The 25664-nt window shown below is 32.9% G+C and overlaps 1 protein-coding gene across 23 annotated transcripts in view; it reads left to right on the top strand.

The window, feature by feature from the left end:
- BAZ2B (bromodomain adjacent to zinc finger domain 2B) overlaps positions 1-25664 on the top strand; it is a 290545-nt gene that overhangs the window by 187165 nt on the left and 77716 nt on the right. For 13 of the 23 annotated variants that reach the window (XM_064484824.1, XM_064484829.1, XM_031451497.2 and 10 more), the window contains 9 exons: positions 802-969; positions 1908-2101; positions 8268-8468; positions 8775-9170; positions 13441-14047; positions 15685-15978; positions 17145-17205; positions 17996-18104; positions 18376-18477. In XM_064484824.1, the coding sequence (XP_064340894.1) occupies positions 802-969; positions 1908-2101; positions 8268-8468; positions 8775-9170; positions 13441-14047; positions 15685-15978; positions 17145-17205; positions 17996-18104; positions 18376-18477 (2132 nt within the window). The remainder of the gene's footprint in view (positions 1-801; positions 970-1907; positions 2102-8267; positions 8469-8774; positions 9171-13440; positions 14048-15684; positions 15979-17144; positions 17206-17995; positions 18105-18375; positions 18478-25664) is intronic. The other 10 variants (XM_031451502.2, XM_064484827.1, XM_064484828.1 and 7 more) reach the window with 6 other exon arrangements.

The raw sequence follows: 25664 nt of genomic DNA, 5'->3' as shown, positions 1-25664 counted from the left end.
TGATGATTTTCTACCATTTAGTCAGTTTACATTGATAAAACAATCATTGTTATCTGTAATTGATGAGGGGAAGTATAAATAAAATTCAGGCTTTCTTAATTTAGGGAAGAAACTTTAAAAATCTTTCATATTTTAATGTGACTTAACTTGTTTTGGAAATCTTTGAAGCACTTTTCATTTCTTAGACCAAAAAAAAAGGAAGAAAGGCTTACTCATTTTGCCATCATTATTATTTTGTTTGAGTATAGAATGTTTTCTTCCATAAAAACACTTGAGGTATGCTGGATTACAGTGGTCTTTGTATTATTATTTAAACCACCTGATTTATCAAAGCCAGATTTATTTTGTATGTAATTGGAGGATATTCTTAACATAAGTTGTAGATAATAACCTTAAGTTCTAAGGATTTAAAATAGATGAGTATATTCCTATATATTCTATTTCTTTATTAATTTAGAAAAATTATTATGTAAGTCATCAAAGAGTCAAATAGTTCTTTAATATTCCAACTGTCCCATTTTATTTTTAAAACCATAGACTAACTTGTTCTTCCTAAACTTGAACTCAAGGAAGATGCTAAGTAAAGATGTTTGGATACTGTCTTAATGAGAGAAATGATGAGTACATAACTGCTAATCAGCTGTCTTACAGTTGGAAGGATAATCAGAACTACGTATAATTTAGCAATTCTAATCCAAGATGAAACTTGAATTTTTTTTCAGGAATGAAATATAAAAAGCACTGTAAAGTAACTAGGAAATTAATTCAAGTCTTTTTGCTTGTTTGGTGTTTGATTTTGAGGTGCAGAATGGTGGCGAACAACGGATGTTCATACTCGTGCAGGGGCAACCTTCTTTCCCCCGTTACTGGGAATCCCACCACTGTTTGCTCCTCCAGCCCAGAATCATGATTCTTCTTCATTCCATTCAAGGACTTCAGGAAAAAGTAACCGAAATGGTCCTGAAAAAGGTATCCATGTTAAAACTTAAGTGAAGTAGTACAAATCCTCCATTCTAGTACCTGTTTTCGGTAGAGTTCAGGTTTAATAACAGTTATAGAGCATTGTGCTAGACACTTTCACACTTGTCCTTATAATCACTCTTTGAGACTAGCAGCATTCTTGTTTTGCAGCCAAGGTAAAATAAGTTATTCAAGGAAATACTGCTTACGTGTCGACTTTGTATAACAGAATTTGAACCCAGGATTTCTAACTCCCAGCTTGACTTACTGCTTTTTCCTCTGTATCTCAGTACCTCCTTTGTGTAATTCAATATAATATATTACTTCTTCTGTAATTAAGTATTAAATTCATTAAAACTAATATTTTAGTACTCCTTTTTCTTTTAAATTACCATTATTATTTTTATAGTTGATAACTGTTGTTGGAATACATTTGCAAATATAATATCATTTTAGATGGGTTATTCTCCTTTTCACTTATGTGTTTGTGGCGTTTGCTCTGAAGGGGAGGATACTTGCATTTAATTATCTTTCTAAACACTTTTTAATTGAGTGAAATTCACATAAATATAAAATTAACCATTTTAAAGTCAACAGTTCAGTGACATTTAATGTATTCTCAGTGTTGTGCAACAACCACCTCTATCTAGTTTCAAAACGTTTTCATCACCCCAAGAGGAAACCTCATACCCATGAAGGAGTTTCTCCCTATTATTCTCTCTCCCAGTCCCTGGCAACCACTAGCTTGCATTCTATCTCTGTGGATTTACTTATTGTGAATATCTCATATAGATGGACTCACACGATATGTGACCTTTTGTGTCTGGCTTCTTTCACTTAGCATAATGTTTTCAAGAGTCATTCACATTGTAGCATATATCATTACTTTATTCCTTTATAAGGCTGAATAATATTCTCTTGTATAAACATTTATTTTTATTTTCAAGGTGTAAATGGGTCAATAAATGGAAACAGTACATCATCTGTATCTGGTATCAACACATCTGTACTATCTACTACTGCTTCAAGTTCTGTGGGCCAAACTAAAAGTATAAGCTCAGGTGGAGGAAATCGAAAATGTAGTCAGGAACAAAACAAATCCCAGCCTTTGGATGCTAGAGCTGACAAAATCAAAGATAAGGTAAGTTATTCCTTGAAGGACAAACATATAACAGTTCTGCGTATAAGTATTCTAAAGGTCAAACCACCTGAATCTATGGAATAACTTTTTATGAATTATCAATTCCTGTTTTTCCAGATATTTATTTTATGGAGTGGTTTTAATATTACATATCTTAAAATATTAAAGCTACCAGCACCAGTATAAATAATACAAATAGTAATAATAGCTAAGATGTATTGAGAACTTAATTCATACCAGCTCTGCTCTAACTGCTTTGCATGTAATGTCTATTTCTGTTTTCCCTATGCTCCTTGTGAGGTAGGTACTGTTATTACAAATGGGGAAAAAGAGCCCCAAAATAGTTGGTCATTAAGGAGTTAGGATTTGAAGTCAGGCAGGTTAACTCCAGAGCTCATGCTTTAGGACAACAAAAACAAAAAATCTTTCATTATTGAGAATTTCAAATATACAAAGTTAGATAGACTAGCATAATAATCCTGTGTACCCATTATTCAATTTCAACAGTTACTACCTTGTGGCCAATTTTATTTCATCATAACCCCAACTGTGCAGGTTATCAATTTAATGCTTCTCAGCTCTGAATTCACCCTTTTCTCCTTTGCCAGTGGGCACAATGTTAGACCTTGTCCATAGAGGATCCTGGAGAAAAGTGGGGAGGAAAGGGTTTCTGTTCCTGGTTAAAGTGTTTTCTTCTTCTTATACTGTGGCTGTCAGTGGGTGGCTTCCTCACCAGCTGGCAGCTGTTCTGCCCGTGGAGTTCAGGAGACTCAGTATTGCACACCGTCTAGGGAGTTTCACAGACATCCCAGCAGGCAGCTTATTAGTGAGCTTCACTGGGATGCCAGTGGTTGGCTTTCTAGCCAATTTTACTAGCACCCTTGCTGGCAGGATCCCAGCAAGTTTTTCTGGCACTCCAGCAGGTGGTGTTTTTTGTGTACCAGACTTGATCTGTCATACCTCAGTGAGCTTCTCTGCCATCCAGTGGTCAACAGCTGCATCCTTTCTGGCAAAGTCTGAAGCGCAGCCTTGGGTGAATGGGGGGTTGGAGGAGAGAGACCCTTTTCCAAGTTTTTCTTCATTTTGGTACTCTACCTCAGTCCTACAGGAAGTGGCTATTCCCTACATCTGCTATTCTAGTATTCTTTAGAGGTCTCCTTCCCTCTTAGTTCATATTCTGTTACTGGTTGTTATTTCTTTATGATAAAATTTCCCTGTTCAAATTGCTAATGTGGTTTCTGCCTCCTGACTAGAACTTGTCTGCTATAGAAGCAGAATCAGAAATAGGGTGGGTATGCAGATTGCATGAGATAAATTCACTCCAATATACTGGTCACTCTAAGCCTTTGGAATTCCTCTTCCACATTATGCCAGGGAAGCTGTGGCATTTCAACTTTATTAAATATGGGTCACCACTGAGTCCAGATTTATTCATCCAACAAAGGAAGCTGAGATACCTCCAGCTACATGAACTAACACATTATATCCAGAATTTCTAGTAAGTACACCCATATCAGTGAATTTAGTCTGCTCCTGTTTGTAATTTCTTCTTGAGTGAGAGGTCTTAGTTTATTCTGAGTTAAAGCCTTAGCATCTACACACATTTTGAAAACAAAGATAATAAGAGAGCAGTGTCTTCTTGTCTACATTTTATAAAAACCAACTTTCAGGGCCTGATTTTTAGGAGAAAGAGAGTGAACAGTTTGTGATCCTGCAACATCACTTTCTTCATCATCTCAGCTGTAATATAAGGGGACTGGGAAGCTTCTGGCACACTGTAGCAAGGTCAAGACAGGAGTAGCCACTAGTTGCAAATAGCACTGATCTGAAATTTATATCTGAACAACATGCCTCCCAGGCTCCAATTTTTAATCCTAAGGAGATATTTTATCAAAATTTTCTTTGTCCTTTTTCAAGACAGCATCAAGTTCCATGTATTCAGGATCAACTGAACAAATAAAGGGTTCTTTCCTTTTGTCCAGCATATTTTATAGAAGTACTAGCTCTAGAGCTTTCAATTCCCTTCTCAACAGAAAATAAATGTTTTCCAGAACATAGCGAGACATAGAAGGGTCTGCGGGGAGGTCATCTGGTGACCCACAAAACCTAAGGATACCCATCACAGAATCTCAGCAGGACTGTAATTGGGCCGCAAGACAAATATTTCCTTTCCTCTTCAAGCCACCCCACTGAGCACTTAAGCAAATGTGATAAAAAGACTCTTAGTTGTTTTCCTTCCAGGGACACAGGTTTCAGGGTCAACTTTCTACCTGTTCCTCTTCCAGCTGCTCTTTACTATACTTCTTATGCTGTGTTTCAAGGGCATTCCCATTAGTGTGAGCTCCGAAGACCTTCTCTGCCCTGCTGCCAGCTTCTCTGCATGCCAGGCACTGACTGAAACACCACCCACTCCTTGCTCCCATAGTATTTTGAAGCAGGTCCTAGACATCATATCATGGGATTTATCTCTCTTTTTATATTTCTAAATGTTAAACGTTCTTGTTTTTAAAACTTACACTATCCTACCTCTCAGAAATAGTGCTAAAATTAGAAAAATCTAATATCCTCAGTGCCCCCACAATGTAGAAGGCAAGACTTTGGAGGAATGGATATGAAACAGACCCTGTCCTTAGTTCTAATGAGAAATCTATATTGACATTCCTAAACAAAATCAGTGCTGTTAAAGTAAAAAGTATTTCCAGAAGCAGGTATTAAAAGCTTACAAAGTCACCACTTTAATGATATAAATAAAGAAATTCTAAGTACCATAGGGGTATCTGTATACCTCTACGTAGAAATAGCACTTGTGGGAGATTGGCTATCAATGTGAAGGATTCTAGAACCTAAGACTTCAGAAAAGTACCTTTGAATAATACATGGTCAGGCATGAACTCGTGGTAGCAGATGTTTCAAGTACATTGAAGATGAAGGGAGTTGGAATTGAATAAAAAAAACTCTTCTTTTACCCAATGTGTTTCTTTTTCAAAAACTTCTTTAAAAAAATTACTTTATGAACCCTTTTTCATATGTAGTTTGAAAAATTCAGCTAATTTTGAGAATCCCTCCTTGGGGGGCAGGGGTTACTTATCTCAGTAATGCTCATTGAACATCATTGATTAAGTCCAATTTTCTCATATAGTCTACATGTGTATTTAGAATAAATATAGATATTTTAAATTAAACAAGTAAACAAAGTAAGTCAACACAAACTAAAATACACATACAGACTGTTGAGAACAAAATAAGACAATTCAAGATTGAGTTCCCCTCCTGCTGCCATATTAGTTATTGTTACCACAGCAGCTGTAACAGTCTTTTAAAAATATAAGTGATTTTTTTTATGATTTTAAAATGTCATATGTTATCACTCCCTCTAATAGTTTCCTATCCCACTCAGAATAAAATCCTTGTCATGGCCTATGAGACCCTGTATGGTCTGACCCCTGCCAGACCATCCACCCTCACTTCCTACAGTTCTCTCCCTGCTGGAGCAGGTCCAGCTGAGTTTTTCATTCTGTGAACACGTCAGCCTTGTTTCCAGCTCATGGCTTTTGCCTTTGCTGTTCCCCCTGTCATGAAAGGCTCTTTTGTCTTTATATGACTGGCTCTTGCTCTCGATTTAGACCTCAGCTCAGAAGAGTCTTACCTGATGACTTCATCTAAATCTTCATCCCCCGCCCCAGCACACACTGTCTATCCAATTATCCTGTTTTAGTCATGATATTTATCACTAAAAGCACTTATTCATGTTGTTTGTTGATTCTCTTCTCCCTGTTCCCACAAGAGCAGAGTTGCTATCTGTTTGTCACACCCTTGTATCCCCAGACACTAGAGCAACTATGCCTGGTACATAATAGCCTTGAATATGTATTTGTTTTGCTATTGAAAGAAATAAATATACAGTGAAATGAAAGTTCAAGGAGAGCGTTCTGAAAAGCTTCCCTAGATTGGATGGGGTTGGCGCAAGAGGAATTAATAAACGCTACTTTGTTCACTTTTTATGAACCTAAAAGACTCATTTTTAAAATGTTTAAGTGACAGAAAAAAAATACTGCCTAATTATGTGAATGCAAAGGAACTGCACACCTCACCACACACACACACTAAAAGGGACTAAGGAGATGAAACCGGTGGTACAAAAACTCATTTTTGTCTTATTCTTTAAGACCTGAACTTGTCTACTCACATCTACTTTTTTTTAATATGGAGATTAAATTTGTTACCTTATAGAAGCACGAGCTCTTTGCTCACTAGGGTATGCTCTGCAAAGACCACCTGCATCAGTACCACATTAAGTACTTGTTAATGCAGATCCCTGCGCCTTGTTTGGAGTTGGAACCCAGGAATCTGCTGGTTGTGGCAAGTTCTACAAGTGAATGTTATGCACCCTAAAGCTTTAGGACCTGCACCTCCAGACCCACTCTTGAGGCATGTAGGATCCATCTGTCATGCTGCCTTTAAATAAAAACCACACAGTTACATGGACATTGAAATAGGAGTTTTTTTCTGCCAAACCACTATAGCTCCCTCATTCCTTTCCTTACCGAGCCCCTACTAAAACTAAAACTGAAAGTGGTAACTTCAGTTTCGATTCCTTATGATTTTCATAGCCTTGCTATATACATGCTTAGAAACTCATAACAGATTTGTGTTGCAAAGAAGGATCTGTTTCTCTGTCAAATAAATGATAGGCTGAAAATTATTGTATTACTGTTGTTTCCCTTTAATCTCTACTTTGGTCTTTCTCGTCGTGCAATTTCCCTTTTTCCAGTTCACTCTCTGCTTTGCTGTGAGGGAAGGAGATATTTCAGGGAATGACTGTCAGCTTGTTGAAGGGTGTGCCTGTGGAAGAAGCATTACAGTTGCTAGTTTGGAGCAATTAACACAGTACCATGGCAAGTGGAATGTAACAGGAGTGACTCTCCTCACTCATGTGTTTTACTTGATTTAAATCAAATTTCAAAAGACACAAAGGAAAAAGTATAGGTTTGCAATCTGTAACTCTTGTTTCAACTTGGCATCCTTGTAGAGGTGTGTTACTATCTTTTATTCCCCAAACCTAGTAGTCATATATTTCATATATATAAAAGCCATAACTTTTATAATTTGTTGCTTTTGAAATTCATTGCTCATTTTTCTGTATTTTGGTCTTTATTTTGTCTATGAGTGAACACTACTGAACTGTTCCTAAGTAATTTTGGATTGTGCTCAATCTTGTTGCTCTGTCGTTTCAACATTTCTCCTTTTTAGTCTTCCTACTGGCAGAATTTTAATTTTTTCATTGTTATATAGTTAGTTAGTTATAATTGATCTTGTCATTTTTCCTCTTTTTATCCCCTATCACTGTCTGTCCTTTAAACACAAAAGTTTCCTTTTATATCACCAAATGTCCCTTTCCACCAGCTTTAGATTTTCTTTGTTCTATAGGATCTTAAAAGTCTCAGCAATTAATCTCTCTCTTTATCATATTTTTCTCTCTTCTGATGCGGAAATATTAAAAATTTAAATTCCTTGACCTTAACTAAAGCAGCCCATTAATCCTTTTTTCGACCTATTTTATCTCCTCTATAGTACTTTTTTACTATAAAGAATCATTTGCTTTTATATTAATTATCTGTCTGACCTGCCACCACCGCCACCACTAGAATGTAAGTTTCTTAAAGGCAAAGACTCTATCTCAGACTTCATTGTAGTTCAGCACCTAGTAAGGTGTGTTTGGCTATTGACTCACTCTCTGCACAAAGAAAGAAGACTATAGTAAAATATAGAATGTTAATGTATGTAACCCTAACCTAAATGGAATTATTGTTCTGTAAATTGCTCTTTTTAACCTGTCATGCATTTTGAAGTATTTCAGTCATAGTGTGTATATATGAAAATATGTATATGTGTATACACACACACACACACACACATACATACATATATATATGTTTTCAATATTCTGGACATGACAGAGCTTATAGTTTTTATTAGAATTCCTGTCGTAAGTTAATTTGATTAGTTTGTTGAATAATTACCCTTATAACATGTGACTTTTTACTTTTTCGTAAAATGACATTTTGAGATTGAAAATATCATTGAAAAATAAAACAGCTTACTTCTTACTGAAACTTGAATTTTTTCCAAAAATGAAAGTCTTGCTAAAAATCCTGTGTTTATCCAGAAACCAAGGAAGAAAACTATGGAAAGTTCTAGCAACAGTGATAGTGATTCGGGCACATCATCAGACACCTCAAGTGAAGGCATTAGTAGTAGTGATTCAGATGATCTAGAGGAAGACGAAGAAGAAGATCAAAGTATTGAAGAAAGTGAAGATGATGATTCTGATTCAGAGAGTGAAGCACAACATAAAAGTAACAACCAGGTAGGTGTAAATAGTTTCACTGGCAGTATCTACACATTATTCATATTTAGAAATTAACTGATTTCTCTTACCTCTCAAAGTCTATGAAGTTTAAAGTTGATCATTGTCTTTAGTTCTTACCTTTGCACAAGAAAAAAATAGGAGATGGAGAGATATTTGGTGTATTTTTTAGTGAGCTTTATATAATTTATCATGTCATTAGGAATACTTTTTTAAAGTACCCTTTTTTCCCCTCTATGTTTTACTTCTTGATGTTCTCTGTTTTAATAGATGTTAAGAAGTTTCCATTTTAATTTGTATCTACAGGTGCTATTACATGGTATTTCAGACCCAAAAGCAGAAGGACAGAAAGCAACTGAAAAAGCCCAGGAAAAAAGAATACACCAGCCATTACCTCTTGTGTCTGAACCCCAGACTCACTCATCATTCCAATCCCAGCAGAAGCAGCCTCAGGTTTTGTCACAGCAGCTTCCATTTATTTTCCAAAGCTCTCAGGCAAAGGAGGAATCTGTGAACAAACACACCAGTGTAATACAGTCTACGGGATTGGTGTCCAATGTGAAACCTTTATCTTTGGTAAATCAAGCCAAAAAGGAAACTTACATGAAACTCATAGTTCCTTCTCCTGATGCACTTAAAGCAGGGAATAAAAATACCTCTGAAGAATCTAGTCCTTTGACCAGTGAATTGCGGTCCAAACGGGTGAGTTAAAAATATTTGTAGAATAATTTTATTATTAGAAAAAGAGCTTTTATATAATCTTACAAGTTTAACTAAATTCTACTCTTATTTTTATACTTTCTTGGTCACCAGGGATAGAATATGCACATTAGAAAACTAAATTTCTCTGATTTTATGTTTACATACACACCTGTTTAATGTATTTTTGGCAACACAATCTTATCATTTTTCCTCAGGTTTAATGATTTAGCAGTAAGGAGAGAAATATGTTTACATAAGACATACCTCACAATTATTTTCAATGTCCTTTTTTCATAATATCAGGATATTCTTCTTTAAAGAAATGAACTCTTGAGTGATTTACATCTGTAGTCCTGTAATTTATCAACTTAAAGTGTACAAATCCTTTATAAAGAATCATTTTCCTTTACCATTTTAAATGAATTATATGAAATACAAAATATTTTGAGTAACTTTACTTTTATAAACACCAGAAACATGTAATCACAGAATTTTTTTCATCTGTTTTTTTGCTGTTAGTTTTATGTTACTATATAGTCTACATTCATATGTCCAGTAGAATTCTAGTAATTAAATAACCAGTGCTTTTTATTCTAGAACTCACTCAGACTAGAGAAAAATACTGCATTTGAACAGAGTATCCTGACTTTTGGTTATAAAAATCATCATTAGGCATCCTAACCATTGGCAAAGACTTGTAGAGCACTTACTATTTGCTAGCCATTCATTCATTCCTTAAGTGCTGAGCGATGGATGCATTTACTCATTGAATACTAACATCTATAAATACCACTAATACTATTTTGCCTATTTACAGATGGTCAAATTGAGATTCATAGGATTTAAATAACTCTCCCAAGAGGACACTGCTACTTGGTGATGGGGCTACAATTCATACTGAGGCAGTGTAGTACTGGAGTCCTTGTTCTTAACCACTATGATAAGCTGCCTTTCTTTCTCAAAAAAGTCACAATGTCCTTGTCCATTGACTCTTGTCTTACTGTGAAGAATTTAACAGCAGGCTCAAATAAAAATGACTTGAGCAAATCAGACTCTTCTGAGAATTTAAATGAGTAGTTCTCAAGCCTAAGTGTACATTGGAATCACCTGGAAAACTTTAAAAAAGAAATAACCACCTCAGAACAATTTTAAATCAGGATTTCTTGTGTTGAGACTAAGATATTGTATGTCTAAAAAGCTTCCAAGTGATTCAGATATGCATCCAGGTTTGAGAATCACTGATCTAAATAGAATGACCAGTGGTATCATAATCATGCATACAACAACCTGTCATGCACTGTTCAGTCATAAGGAGTTATTGTTATTGGCATCACATTATTAATTCTCCATGAATAAATTAAGTAAATTAAAAATTACATTGTTTGGGTTATTTTAATTCTTCATTAATATATATTCCACTTTAAGATGACTGAATTTTACAGAGCCACATCGAGTTACTTGCATTATGAAAGGTTTATTAATTTTTTCAAAAAGTTTCCTAAATTCTTATTGAAAGATTTTCATAGGACTGCCTATAAAAAAGTCATTTATTAAATACTTGCTTAATAAATGTAGCCAAGCTAGGCTTTCTACACATATGCTCTAATGTAATCCTTATACAATTGTGTGAGGTAAAGACATTAAGGCTCAGAGAGGTTAAGTCACTTTTTAACATCACATAACAAATTAAGAGCAGACAGATTTTAAACCAAGGTCATTCTGATTTTAAAGCCCATGATTTAAATAATTTGGTGTTTCTGAAATGATAATGGTAATTAATGGGAAATATTTTATGTGAATGTACATTCACATTAGACTTAATCCTAAATGACTACTTTTTTATTATTATGATGATATTATGAGTTAAAGCATATTTTATAAATACTTTTCTTATATCAGCTCTCTTTCTTTATATGACAGTCTAACATAGAATTTTGCTTCATTTCTCATGATGATCTCAATTGTTTCATGCTGCCTACTGTGTATCTCCCTTCCATACTAGTCTGTGATTTTCTTGAGTGTTATTTAATCACTGGATCCTTTTATAGCCTTACACGGTAGACATTTAATTCAAATCAATATACATTAATTGAATATATAGACCAGGAGTGAAAATTTTTTGTCCAACTCTGCTCAGAGGTTTTTTGTGTGGTCCATAAAAACTCAGCCAGGGGCAGGGGGAGCAAGAGCTTGGAGTCAGGACAAAGCTTTGAACCTCTCTCTTCCCATAGTCCTGTCAGCCAAGTGGGTATCTTAAAGTAGTAAGACATTTGCTACTATACAGGTCTCTATTTCCTCCCTTCCTGCTTTTTATGTACCACCCCAAAATCAAAAAAGATAGCCTATTTGCTGTAGAAGAGTAATTGATACTAGTCTTGGGATAAAATACAGTATCTTTGGTTATTTTTGAAAACCTTCAGATGTCAATATATGAGACGTGATTATTCAGAGTTACAGAGTAAGGAGCAATTTCAGAAAGTTCTTATTCTCATGACTGGTTTGATCCTATGTATTTGTAAGGAAAATTTACTACCTGTAAAAAAAGGAATAGAAAATAATTATGTGACAGAACTTTGTTATAAGAAATGAAAATACACTAAATTTTTCTAACTGAAAGTTTAAATCGGTATATATATTTAATATGAAGTATGAGTACATTATCTGTATACTTATGTAGTATGTAATATTTATATATTATATAAATATTAAGTAAAATTAAGTATATTAAAGTATTTTATGTAAGAATTTTGCTATAACATTCTTAAAAATAAAAATATTTTTAGGGAGAATATAATTATTTACTATAATATTACATATTTTATTCACTGAATAAATACCAGTTAAACATTTTCTCTTTGTGAGGCATTGCCTCAGTTACAAATTAATTTTCTAAACAAATACAGTGAAGATGGAAATAAGATAAAGTTCATGTAGGAATTGCTTACTGCTTCTTAGTACTGGCACTTTAAAATATTTCATAAGTCATTCCATCTGCATTTATACTTGTGAAATAACCCTCCACAAGTCTTTGCTGATTCGAGTGTTAAGAGTCCAGGTCTAATGCTGACAGTACTGCTGATTTTAATTTCAAGCCAACAATTTTCATCATAGAATTCTACTTTTCGAAATTCAACTCTATTTCTATTAGCTTAAAATGTTTTGATCATTCTATTTCAGTTTTTTATATTTTGATTATACAAGTTTAATAAAATGCATATGATTTTATTCTTTTCATGAAGATTCTGATAGCCAAATAATTTTTTGTTTCTTATTTACAGTTGTAAATTTTATGGCTAAATGGTTTATAAATTAATTTTTCCCAAGAAAAGTGTAATTTTTCTGAACTCTTTTATTATACTCTTTCCAATGTTAATGTGCTGAAGGCCCTCTGAAGTAGATCCTACAAAATGTTGAGCCAGCCTTCCCACCAACTTCATATTATGACTACTGTAGGTAATACAGGATAGAACATAAGGGACTATAAGGAAGCTCAAAGGATAGAGGCAATGAGTACTTCTGGCTGGGACAAATATGGAAAGCTGCTTGGGTTGGATTTTAAAGACTAAGCAGGATTTCATCAGCTTAAAATTTATAAGAGGAAGACATTTCATGCAAAGTAAATGATTATAGCAAAATGTGGAGGTGGTGAAAGTATGACATGCACAGGTCATGGTAAATAGTCCAGTTGGACAAGGAAGGTTAGTTAGTGCCTACTTGAATAGTAATTTGAGTATCAGAATTAAGTGTTTAGGGTTTGTAAGGCTGGCAATGATGAAAGAGGCACTAAAATTTTTGACCACAGAGCTAATATAATAAAATATGGCTTATGTTAAGAGAAAATTGGCATTGGCCTATAGCATATATTGGGAGCTGGGTGGGAAGAAATGATAGTATGGCTTAAATTTGAGCAATATTTCAATGAAAGAATCCAAAAGACATAGTAATATGGCTAACTTGGAAAAAAGAAAGTAAAGGATTTTTAGGCTTCTAAGTTTAGGTTATTGAGAAAAATGGGAGCAATAGTAATAAGAGGCGGATAGTCAGGAAACATATATATTCTGAGGGTAAAAACTAATTAAGTTTTTAAAGATATTATGTCTAGCCAAGGTTCAGCAACCAACTAGTCATCACTGCAACTACTTTTATAGCATTTGTATGTCATGATTTAAATTTGTATAAATGAGTAGCTGTTGTCAGATACAGAAGGCAAATGGAAATAATCTTTGTTCTTATGGTACATTGTTTTATTTTTTAACTTATGTTTCAACAGGAACAATATAAACAGACATTCCCAGCTCAGTTAAAGAAGCAGGAGTCATCTAAGAGCCTGAAGAAGGTTATCGCAGCTTTGTCAAATCCAAAAGCAACCTCTAGTTCACCAGCACATCCAAAACAGACATTAGAAAACAACCACCCTAATCCATTCTTGACAAATGCACTTTTAGGTAACCACCAACCAAATGGAGTTATTCAAAGTGTCATTCAAGAGGCTCCTCTGGCACTTACTACCAAAACTAAAATGCAGAGTAAGATTAGTGAAAACATTGCTACTGCAAGTAGCACCCCCTTTCCCTCACCTGTAAATCTGAGTACAAGTGGGCGAAGAACCTCTGGCAATCAGACAACGGTAATGCCCACTGCCTCTCCCATACTGCATAGTCAAGGGAAGGAAAAAGCAGTTAGCAATAATGTAAACACGGTAAAAACACAGCATCACTCTCATCCTGCGAAATCTTTAGTGGAACAGTTTAGAGGAACAGATTCAGACATTCCTAGTAGTAAAGATTCTGAGGATTCAAATGAGGATGAAGAGGAAGATGATGAGGAAGAAGATGAGGAAGAGGATGAAGATGATGAATCTGATGACAGCCAATCAGGTTATTTTCTATTTTTTAGTTTATAGTATTTCTCCAAATACTATGTGAACCAAAACATATTAAAGAGGTTATTAATTCACAAACTTAAAATCATTGTCATTCACTGCATTTCACACAGCTATGAACCTTTCTATAATGGGTGGTAAAATACAGGAATAGTTGAAATTGGGAATCCTAAGTTAAATCTCAGCTTTGTCATTCATTTAACATTAAACAAATAATAACTTTAAAGTGAATATAAATGATGCATGAACTAAGAAATAATTTCACAACCTTGCTTAATTTTCATTTAATTCATGACCACTCATTTGTCCTTTGTTTTTCATCTCTTCTGCTACTTGTTAAATTATATCACTAGATAATTTGAACAAAGGTAAAATTGTAATCACAGAAAATACCAAAAACCTAAATCTCTATGGATATCTGTTAGCAACACAGAATTAATTTAACAACATATAGAGTACTCCCTGATTTTATTTGATTCACTTCCTAGTTTTTTAAAATTTCTTTTTGTTTTTCTTCTTCTTAAATCTTCTTCTTGTTATATGAAAGATTGAAAACATAAGATAGCTTAAAATTTAAATACAAAGATGAAATATATATTATAAAAATTTTCGGATTTGTTACTGGTCAGCCACGAATCCAATTGTAAATTTTCTATCTGCCAATATGAATAAGAAAATATAATCAGTTATACAATTTAAAAAATTGTCTGTAAGGTAAAAACAACCTACTTGGTCAGGGTAAGAACAATTTTTCCTGATAATATTTTTATGGGGGTTCCCATAAATATAACTTTACATAATAGATAATTAATATCAATATTAATAACTTTCAAAGACAGTTTTTATAATGAACTTCAATCTAGGCAGCTAGTGCTACACAAAACACAATTCCACAAAAGATGTTGTTCTGGGAACCATTAAGATACAGTCCAAGTATCAGTCCTGTATTATCAAGTTTATTCCAGGAATAGACTTTATATGTCTATAGGAATGGATGCATTTGTACTACTACAGTGCTAGAACAAACTTAAATTACTAAACCATTATATTACTCCCCATAGTTATTTCTGTGATCCTAGCCTTTTGTGAAGCCTGTGTAGCTTGATGAGATCTTGCACCTAAACTGCAGCCCCTAAAGCCAAGCATCTCTGCCAGAAAATTGTTTCCTTTTGCCTCAAAGCCCAGAAGAATGGATAATGGTAGTTCCAGAGTTCTCTTCCTCATGCTGAACCTGGTATACTTCTTAAACTACTGGAATCTATTAATTTAAATAATCAATTCTGTTTCCTCTATACTTTAGTTTCTTTATTAAATTAAAAGTGGTTTTGAAACCACTAAACAGAAACTCATCGTGTGAATAGTGTCATGTGAAAAGGACTGTTCTATGATTCAAATTTGGTGATTTGAGTAAAATAGATAACTTTTAATAAAGAATTCTGAGGATTTATGACCCTCATATATTGTACTCAAATAGCTTGTAAGATAGTGATTTTACCTTGACTCTTCAGGAAGTTTGCTCATTTGAGTTCTCAGTCACAGATGCTGATTCCTGAACTATTCCATTTAGATACAAACTGCAAATTGTTGGTGATTATCTAGTTATAATATACAAATGCTTCTTTTACTTCCCAGAATCAGATAGTAATTCAGAATCAGATACAGAAGGATCAGAAGAAGATGATGATGATGATAAAGACCAAGATGAATCAGATAGTGATACTGAAGGAGAGAAAACTTCAATGAAACTGAATAAAACAACCTCCTCTGTCAAAAGCCCTTCCATCAGTCTCACAGCTCACTCAACACCTCGTAACCTCCACATAGCCAAAGCCCCAGGCTCTGCTCCTGCTGCCTTATGTTCTGAATCCCAGTCACCTGCTTTTCTTGGCACACCTTCTTCCACACTTACTTCAAGTCCACACTCTGGTACCTACACTTTATTTTTATTATTGTGAAGTAGAAGTCAAACCATAACAAGAATTCGTATTTATACAGTGTTCTGGGAATGATCTCATTGGAATCAAGTGCTAGATTTTAGGTTGGCTAAGAAAGGTCAGCATGCATTTTCAAAGGATATGACCCATTACCATTTTTATTCTCTGTGCTTCCAATTTAAGGATCTGATTGGTAGCAGCTCTGGAGTTTGAATATTTTCTTGCTTTTGTGTTCAGTTGATGCTTCTAGAATTTATAATTTGACTGACAGTTGGACTTTTTTGATAATTGCTAAAAATGAGCTCACTTGGTTACATAAGATACATATCTGACCAACACATAGCCAATGACACTTGTATCAGTTAGTAGCATTATTATTCCATTGACATGCCATATCTTTTTTTTTTTTTCTATTTGACCTTTTATAAACTTTTGGAGGTCTTCATTAAAAGGTTTTACATTGATAATCCCAAATTAATCTCGGTTCTCATTCAATAGCTAAGAAAATACAGATGTGTATAGAAAGTATTGTGTTGTTTTACTTATTTTACTCTTTTCTTGGAAATTTCTAGTTTTACTTTCATTTGCTACAAACCAATATAATATCCTACTAATTTAAGATGTATACATTTGTATTGGTAAACTTGATCATTGTCTATGAAAATTTTTTCATATAATCATAATCTTATTCTTTGTGCTTTAGGTTAATTAAAAGTGTTTTTGACTATAGATTTATATGGATATAGAAATTTTATTATTTTTTTTATATATGATCCATCTGTTGAAATTTTTCAGCATGAAAATTTCATGTTAAAACTCATATTTTCAAAGAAAACAGCTGTACATAGTTTCCTGAAACTTCTATCTGCTGTTTCCCTCCTACTTCTTTAGCCATTTCTTTAATAACAAAATGAGAGGAGAGCTATATATTTTTCCTTGCATCGTCTTTTCACTAGAAATACTAGTTACCCTGTCAAGATGAAAGCAAAAAAATTCCTCTACTTTATACAATGTATTTTGTTGAAAAGAACCTAAAAATAATGTGCCAGTTGCAGAAATACACTAATTCAGGTCATTAAGAAAAGTTTCAGAACTATCAAAAAAATTGTCATCTATATAAACTAATCTTTTATGTTAACTGGTTGAATTTTCTTGAAGGCACTTCCAAAAGAAGAAGAGTAACAGATGAGCGTGAACTGCGTATTCCTTTGGAATATGGGTATGCAGAATAAGATTTCTCTTTATGCTCCCCCCCCACATATTTATGCATGTTTGATTTCTTATTCTCTACTGTTAATAAAAGATGTAAATATTACTGCATAGTATTTATCAGAGCAGAAGCACCAAAGCAAAGCTGATATATCTGAAGTTGATACAGCAGAAAACAGAAATTAAGACTGACAGCTGGGTTTAGGTATGACAGAGCTGTGATGGGATCGTGCAGCCAGGTGGGAGTATGGCTGAAAAAGTAGCAAGAGCAAATCATTTGGCAAAGGGCAGGGACACAGTTAAGAGTATCAGAGGTTTTTGTAAAGACAAATTTAAGGATAGTGAAAGCCACTTTGAGCAAAACTGAGGGACTTGAGCAGAGTTTGGCTAAAATGGTTGAATTGGACCTGAGAATTTTCACACTGGAAGGACACGATCCCCAAAGAGCAGAGAGCCAGATTTACTTTACTCATTTAAAGCTTTTCCAGTGTGAAAAATCAGTACCCATTGACACGTTACTGAATATGTCTGAATACTCAAAGTAACGCCAATATGATTTCTCAAAAATTTAATGGAGTTTAATACTTGTAAATTGAGTTTTTGATTAATTTTAGCTGATTTACTTAGCTACGAATCTAAATTATTTTAGTATTAAATGTATCTAAGTTGTATGATTGGCTGTTTATATTTGTTTTCTTTGTATTATGTTTTCTAAAGAGCATGTATTCTTAAAATTTTTATATTTTTAAAAGCTTCCTTAAAATTAAGTATGTTATAACCCTCATTTCTGTTATGTGTAGCTGGCAGAGAGAGACAAGAATAAGAAACTTTGGAGGGCGCCTTCAAGGAGAAGTAGCATATTATGCTCCCTGTGGAAAGAAACTTAGGCAGTACCCTGAAGTAATAAAGGTACATACTTTTCACCAAATAACATACATTTGGTGCCTATTAAGCATGCTTATGGAAAAAAAAAAGTACACTCCTTTCTCAGATAAATTTCCTTGATACAAAATATTCTCTTGTATGGGACTAATGAATGTACTTAACCTAAGTTGATCTCTTATAAATCCATAGCCCCTTGATAAAATATGCAGAACAATAGTGTCCTGAAGATAGCTATACATCAAAGCTGGGTTGTAATTATTAAAACCTGAAGTGGAAAAATATGTGATTTTTTCAGTATCTCAGCAGAAATGGAATAATGGATATCTCAAGGGACAATTTCAGCTTCAGTGCAAAAATAAGAGTGGGTGACTTCTATGAAGCCAGAGATGGACCGCAGGTATCCACTTTTTAAAAAGTACAGTCTTTGAACCAAAAAGTAGTACCATAACCTAAATGAATAAATTTCACTACACTCTTTTGTTAGTTAATTCGTATAGCTATACATATAACTTTGTGGTAAACACTCACAAGGCCTCAATTTACTGTTTCAGTAACAAGGAGCTTTGATATTTTTTTCAAATTTCTTAAGTAAACTTTTTCCTGTTTATTAATTGTCATTAATTTTATAGTTTATACAGGTATAAAAGTATCTGCATGTTCATGAGAAATATAAGAAAATATTAGTTCCCTGAAAGGTAAACAGTTTAAAAAATTAATTTGAATAGGAAAAACCTATTGTTATAAGTCAGTCCAAGGAAGGATCAGTATGCCTTAGTTTTTGGAAGGATCTTGTCCATTTGATATGCCACACTACTTGATCCGCTTTCACAGGTTTGTTAACTTTTTGATGGGGGCAGGGGGAGTTCCATAATATTAGGTGAGTGAAATTTCTGCTTTTTGCAGAAGTTGAATTTTTAAATAATTATATACATTTCTAAAACTATCACCACAGCTCCCTTTGAACTTGAGAGTTAAATGTACAACCTCACAATCATCGCAAAGAACTCACCACTGAAACCTCATTTCCTATATGTTTCCTTGAATGATTTGCCTTTTTTCCTTAGAATAAGCTGCATATGCTTATTTTTCCCTTTAACCTTATTAGCTCTATTGAAAGAGGTCCTAGTTACAGAGCGAGGAGACCTAGATTCTTGTTAATCAATGAAATGATTTTGGGATTTCAAACAAAATAATGCCCCCTTTTCCTTCAATTTCTTTATCTGCAGAATAGAGACAATCATAATTTTACTTCTGCTTCATGGGATTATGGTGAGGTTAAAACGAGATCATATGCATGAAAATGTTTCAGAAGGTTAAAATGCTCAGCCAGCTGAAGCTGGTGACTGAACCTTTCTCCCTTTTGGCTCATGGTAATGCACAGGAAGAATTTCCCTGGGTATTAGTATTTTCTGTTGTGAATAGATAGACTTTTCTATACTATCTTTACCCTCTAATTTTATAGTTATAGAGGTGGAAGAGGCCTTCCCAATTCTTCAAGAGGTTCATTTGGAGAGCTCAAAGATTAAGGGAGTTTTCTAAGGTCACACAACTTCAGGCAGAGACATAATTGAACTCAAGATTTCTGACAGTGCTCTTTTGCATTCCTCATGTAACCTATTTTCCATTGTCGTCTGTGACTTTTTATGGAACAAGTTATGTCCACATCCACTTGTATTTTAACCAGTAATTCTAAAATGCCAAAATATATTCATCTGAGGTTTAACTTATTTATGGGAATATATTCTAGTATTTTTCTGTTTTTCTTTTTCCTTTTGAAACTAAAAAAAAAAAAAAAAAAAAATTAGCTGACTAAATTTGTCACCAGATTCGTAGAAATTTAGTAAACCACAATGTTATTTTTACACCCCATATATACTAGATAAGTTTTTTAGTCACAAAACATATTAGAAGACAATGGTAATTTTATTTAAAAATTCTCATTTTTTAATCTTTTTTGTTCATATTATCAATATCAAGTCCTTACTTGTCTTATTTAAATATGCCAAAAACATCTTTTTGTTTTTAAATTCAGTAGATTTTTGTTCTGAGCAGAAAGCTAATTGCTGTCCAATACATAAAGGATATTTTAGTTTTGTATCACTGATAATTAGACTTAATCTATAAAGCCTCATTAGGCAGAGCAGAATGTTCTTTGACATCCATTCACTTATTATTAAACATAATCAGTGTTTTCTAAAGCATATTGTCTTGTTGAGAGATCAATTCCAATCAAGGAAATATGATGAATTACTAAATCCAGAATATGTTAAGCTGCCAACACTTCAGCAGACTGCCAAGGGAAAATATTAGCAACTTTGAGAGCAATTCTCTCAGTTAAAAAGAAAATTAGTAAGTTGGATTCATTTCAGGATACTTTTAGAGAAGAACAATTAAAGGTAAGTAATCCAAAAGAATTTAGTTAATTAATTAGAGATGCATATACTTGTAGAACCATATACTTTTTATTTATTATATGATCAATATGTATAAGTATACACTTAATTAGAAATATGTATAATTATATAATAATTCTATGAAAATGAACAAAGATTACATGTTTTTGTTAGAGTAACTAATATGTAATAATTTTTATTTGCCTAAATTTTATAGAAGATATAGAATATAATTTGGGACAAAAACAGTGTTACCAAACAGTAATTTGTATATGGATATAATATGTCTGCCTTTATACAAATTGTATAAATAGTATGATGGCTGTATATATATTGAAAAACAAAACTATGCATATTGAAAGACTAGAAAGAGATATGCCAAAATTTTAATAATGGATGTAATGATTGGTAAGACAATGGATCTTTTTTCCCTATGTTCTTGCATGTTTCATAATTTCTAAAGTATGCTTGTATTACATATTTAATGTGAAAAACAATTTCCTATTTAAAAATAAATACATCTACCCCTTATAATCCAATAAAGCTAAGCATTCAGTTTTCCAAATGCATGGATATTGCACATAATGATTTTAAATGTTACTGCTAGAGTTTCCCAAGCTTCATATATTTATTTTGGGTGTTTGATAGCAAATGAAATGATGTATTTATAGATTCATTAGTATTCTTAATCATCTCCTAATAAACATTTGCACTGAAAAATATTTTTTCCATCATACTTTTTTTTTTTCTCTTAAAACTTACTAAAAAAAACCCCAATATTAGTTCTATAAGTTCTAATTTTGTTCAGGGTCTTTAAAGAATTTCACCAATGGTATTCCAAAGCTCTATGTTTTACAAATGAAATTTAGGAGATGATAATTTCTGTTAGAAGATAACATTTACTGTAGAGAATCATGGTTATTTTATAGAAGTTAATCATTTTGATTCAAGATATTTCTGAACCTAAGACAGTGATTATACTTATATTTATTAATAGCAAACATTTGTTGAAAATCTTGACTAATTTTGTGTGTAGTACAGTAAGATAAGAGATTTGAGAGCTCATATTTATTGAAGTTTAAATAAATTCATCATTAAAGGAAAACAATCTAATGATTACCCTCAAAAATATTAAGGTAGAGAAGCCTTCAATTAAATAAGATAGGGCTGACACAAGAAATGGGAGGGACATTAATCTATTCATTATCAGTTTTGTTTATTTTGGTATACAAATGTGATAAGAGATTTGTAAAATCAGCTACTTGTTAGTATCTACTGATCCTGAGATATCAAACACTTCCTACTGGCTTCCATAAAAATCATGATTTTAGGGATGAAAGACTTCATGGAAGAAAATGAACCATAATACTCTTTGTAATCACATGAGAGACTGGCTGGCTACCTTCTTAGTGAAATTCTTTTAACTATTTTAGCTAATGAAATCTCTTTGAAAAGGCTATGAGGTAAATATATTTTTTACAGACTTCTTCATCACATTAAAAAGAATTAATTGAAACTAATGTTTATCATTGTTTTCATTTTATTTTTGAGTGTCAGAATAAAAGAAAGTAAGGTTGAGTTAGGCAGGTTTTGGTAAATATAAAATAAAGTTATTTTTACTTACCTAAATATGATACTTAGGTGAAAAGGTAAAAGACATTCATTTTTTAAGGAATATATGAAGGCTTCATAGTAAATTGTTAATGACAAAGATTCTTTCAAAATATCTGATAATCTACTTTGGAAAATATTTTTTGTGAATTGTAGGGAACAAAACATTTAAGCATAAATATAACAATTAAGTTTATTTTTTTCAACCAGAAAGTTCACTAACATAGGTTAATGAGCGTCTACTGTATTCAGTCCAGAAAAGCAAAGAAAAGGAACAATATGAAGCAGGAACAAGTTAAAAGTGACTTGGAAAAAAAATATTGCTTTCTCTACTTGAGATGTATTTTTTTAAAGTTTTTTAAATAGTATAATGCCATGAGAAAAGAAAAATATGTATAATTCTTACTAAAAAGAAATTTTTGTCTTAGTCATTTAATCAGTTAATATTTGTGGCAAATACTTAATGTGCCAGGCATTTTTTTTCCCAAATAAATTTTCCCTAACGATATTTTCCATAAAGAAAATTGCAAATACATTGCACTACAGAAATGACGTTGAAAGCCTGGCTTTGAGGAAAAACTAATGCTAATAGAGAAACTGAAGAGTACAAAAGAAATAGAAGTTATAATCAGTGGTTTAGAAAAGCTTATTTGGGGAAGATAAAACACAATGCTGTCTGGCTAATATCAGGGTTTTGTAAATAAGGAATAAGGGGAGACTTCACAGTAAAGCAAGCAACACACAGTCTCTGGCCAGATTGTAATGCTGGAAATTATTTCAAGTAAGTAAAGAACAAAAGACTGGGAGTCAACAACGAGGGTTCTAATTCAACTCTGCTGTTAACTGTCACACCTAAAGCAACATAGCTGTGGGCACATATGGACATTGAGAACATGAAAGATCAGTATCAGAAATCTTAAACTCTGGAAATTTATATCACTAATCTACCAGGTAGGATTTTTGATGGCTAAGCAAGGGCCTATACTAGGAAGCCAACTTTATGAATCCAAGTTTAAAGCTAAGGAGATATTTGGCAGTACTAATTTCCAGGGTAACATACTCTGAATAACTGGAAAGCAGAGTCAATATTGTGGAAACAATTGTATCTAACCACATCTTAACTGTTTTTAATAGATGACATCCATCTTACAGCTTAGATAGCCGTTCTTACTGTTTCACATCTTTTAAGCGCTATTCAGTATATGGTATTAATAAACTTTATTATTAAGATTAATAATCCCTAGTGCTATAAAGCACATGGTATATAAAACTTTCACTACCTACCTCTGGAACCATAAAGTAGCTAAAAATAGATGTAATGCTAAACTGAATTACATGTAAGGAAATCCAACAAAATTCTGATTTTTCTCATGATGATAACTTTAATGTTTTTCTTAAAATATAAAATGTCAAGTTCTGTCAAAAATATTTGATACCCTTGCTTTGCTTGTGCCCTCAGGTTTTTCTTAGATTCCTAGCAGGACTTTGAACAACTGAATCCTACTATTCTAGGCCTTCATTTCTTCATCTGTAATGTGAGGTGTATATATTATAGGAATTGTTTAGGATGAATTCCCTTTTAGGTATGACATTCTAAAAGTGTTTTTATAAATTAATTATTAGGAAGTAAAAGATTCTGAAAGTGTACTTACAAAGAGAAAGATAGTGGAAAAAAATTAACTTTGCTTGAGCCATGGCTAAATTTATTGAAAATTATTTAGCCAATAATCAATTTGGTAAATGATCAATTCCCTGGATGACTGACAGACCTAAAATTGTCAGACCAAATACCTTAATCTAGATTTAAAACATTCACCACAGCTGTTTTATTACCAGATAAAGACTGGGATAGGTATAGGTCCTGATCCTGAAAAATAGGAGTAAGTTCATCCATTCACTTATATAATATTGAGCTTTCAAGAAGTAGTAGGCATCTCAAATATTAACAGGGAAATTGACACTCAGTGCCCCAGAACTACAAATCCATGGTGAAATTGCTGCAGCAAAGTCTTGGTGATACTAAAATTTAAAAAACAAAAAATCTTAGAAAATTGGTAAATAGATCATTCAGTGAATTGGCTTTTGGTGGACTGGTTTACTTCATTTACTTATATACTGCTTTCCCCTCAAAATAAACTTAGCCTCCAAGTACATAAAATCAAACAAAATGGGAGCAACAAAAGAAAAACAAAGACATGGTAGAATATAAAATTGAAGCAAGAATGAGACTTGATAACGCATCCCATTAAGACCTAAACATATTCCTAGTAAGCCACAAATTGACATTAGCCATCAGTGAAATATAGGAAACCCCCTTAATTAGACAGTTCAGATGTTCAAGTATCACTTATGAAGAATAATAGAAATGTTGAAATACTCATATTTAAATTAAACTTCGTGTATCTTTTTGAATTTCTGAAAACAGAAACATTTAAAAACTAATTCATTTGAAATAATATTTTCTTTTAAAACTCTATTTTGTTTTTAAAGTTTAAAATACCAAAGAGTAATAACTTTATTTCCAATTTTCTCAAGTATTTCTCCATCCTGTATCTTAAATTTGTCCAGGAAGAGAACTTCACTACCATTTCCCTTTTCTGTGTTGCTCAGAGAGACAAATTTTACTAACCTTTCCAGTCTGCATTCAGACTTCTCTCCTTCACATTCAGGCAGTCCTCTCTCCAAAACAGACTGATGTATTTACCTACCTTTCTACTTTTAATTCTCAGGCCTTGAGACTATCATTATTTTTTAAGTGGACAGTTGAGACAGCTTCCTGTCCCAACCTGTAAACTTTCAAATTCATTACTACTGACATGGTGCGGTTCTTGAATCACCTGCATTAGAATAGCCTAAGCCTGAGGTCCTAGTTTAAAATGTTGGTCATTTGGAAGGCAGAACTCTCTCTAGCTTACCTTTAGAAAATATTTTACCTTGTACTGATAAGGTACTTCAACAAATGTTCAACTGTTTGTATAATACATTACAGTCTTACAGTGTACTTCTATAAGTTATTACAGTGTATATTATATAGTGTACTTATCTCATTTACTTAACCTTAATTATTTTGTTTAGTCTTCTGAAATAAAATATAAACCCTTTTTTTCCCTTCTCTCTTTTTGTAGTATTTACAGAAGTGAGTATGTTATTGCTAAAGGTTTAAATTGGTAACTCTTGATAGTGAAATCATAGTGGTATAAGTGGCCTTATCTGTTACCATCCATCGTGCTGATAATCTATTTTCTTTTTACTGATATCTCTTAAATCAATCAAGAAAGATTATTTTCAGGAACCATTTACTATCTTAGTCATAGAAAGTAAGAATAAACTTAATAAATTGACTCTTTTGATATATAATTTCTGATTCATAAAAATTTATAGCATAGGAATTAAGTGATATGAATTGTATTTGCTTTTTCTGAGGAAAAATTTATTAAGAAAATTACTTTTATTTTTCCTTACCCACAATTACTTTGGCTAACCAGTGAATTAAGGCTGTACTATAAGCTTCAGATTCCTAACAATCCTTTTCTCATTTTCTAAAATCCAAGTGTAAAGATATTATTTGTAGACCAATATT

The sequence above is a fragment of the Camelus dromedarius genome, chromosome 4 (genome assembly GCF_036321535.1).
Source record: "Camelus dromedarius isolate mCamDro1 chromosome 4, mCamDro1.pat, whole genome shotgun sequence".
In the NCBI taxonomy this organism is placed as follows: domain Eukaryota; kingdom Metazoa; phylum Chordata; class Mammalia; order Artiodactyla; family Camelidae; genus Camelus; species Camelus dromedarius.
This window is presented reverse-complemented; position numbering and strand designations above follow the sequence as displayed.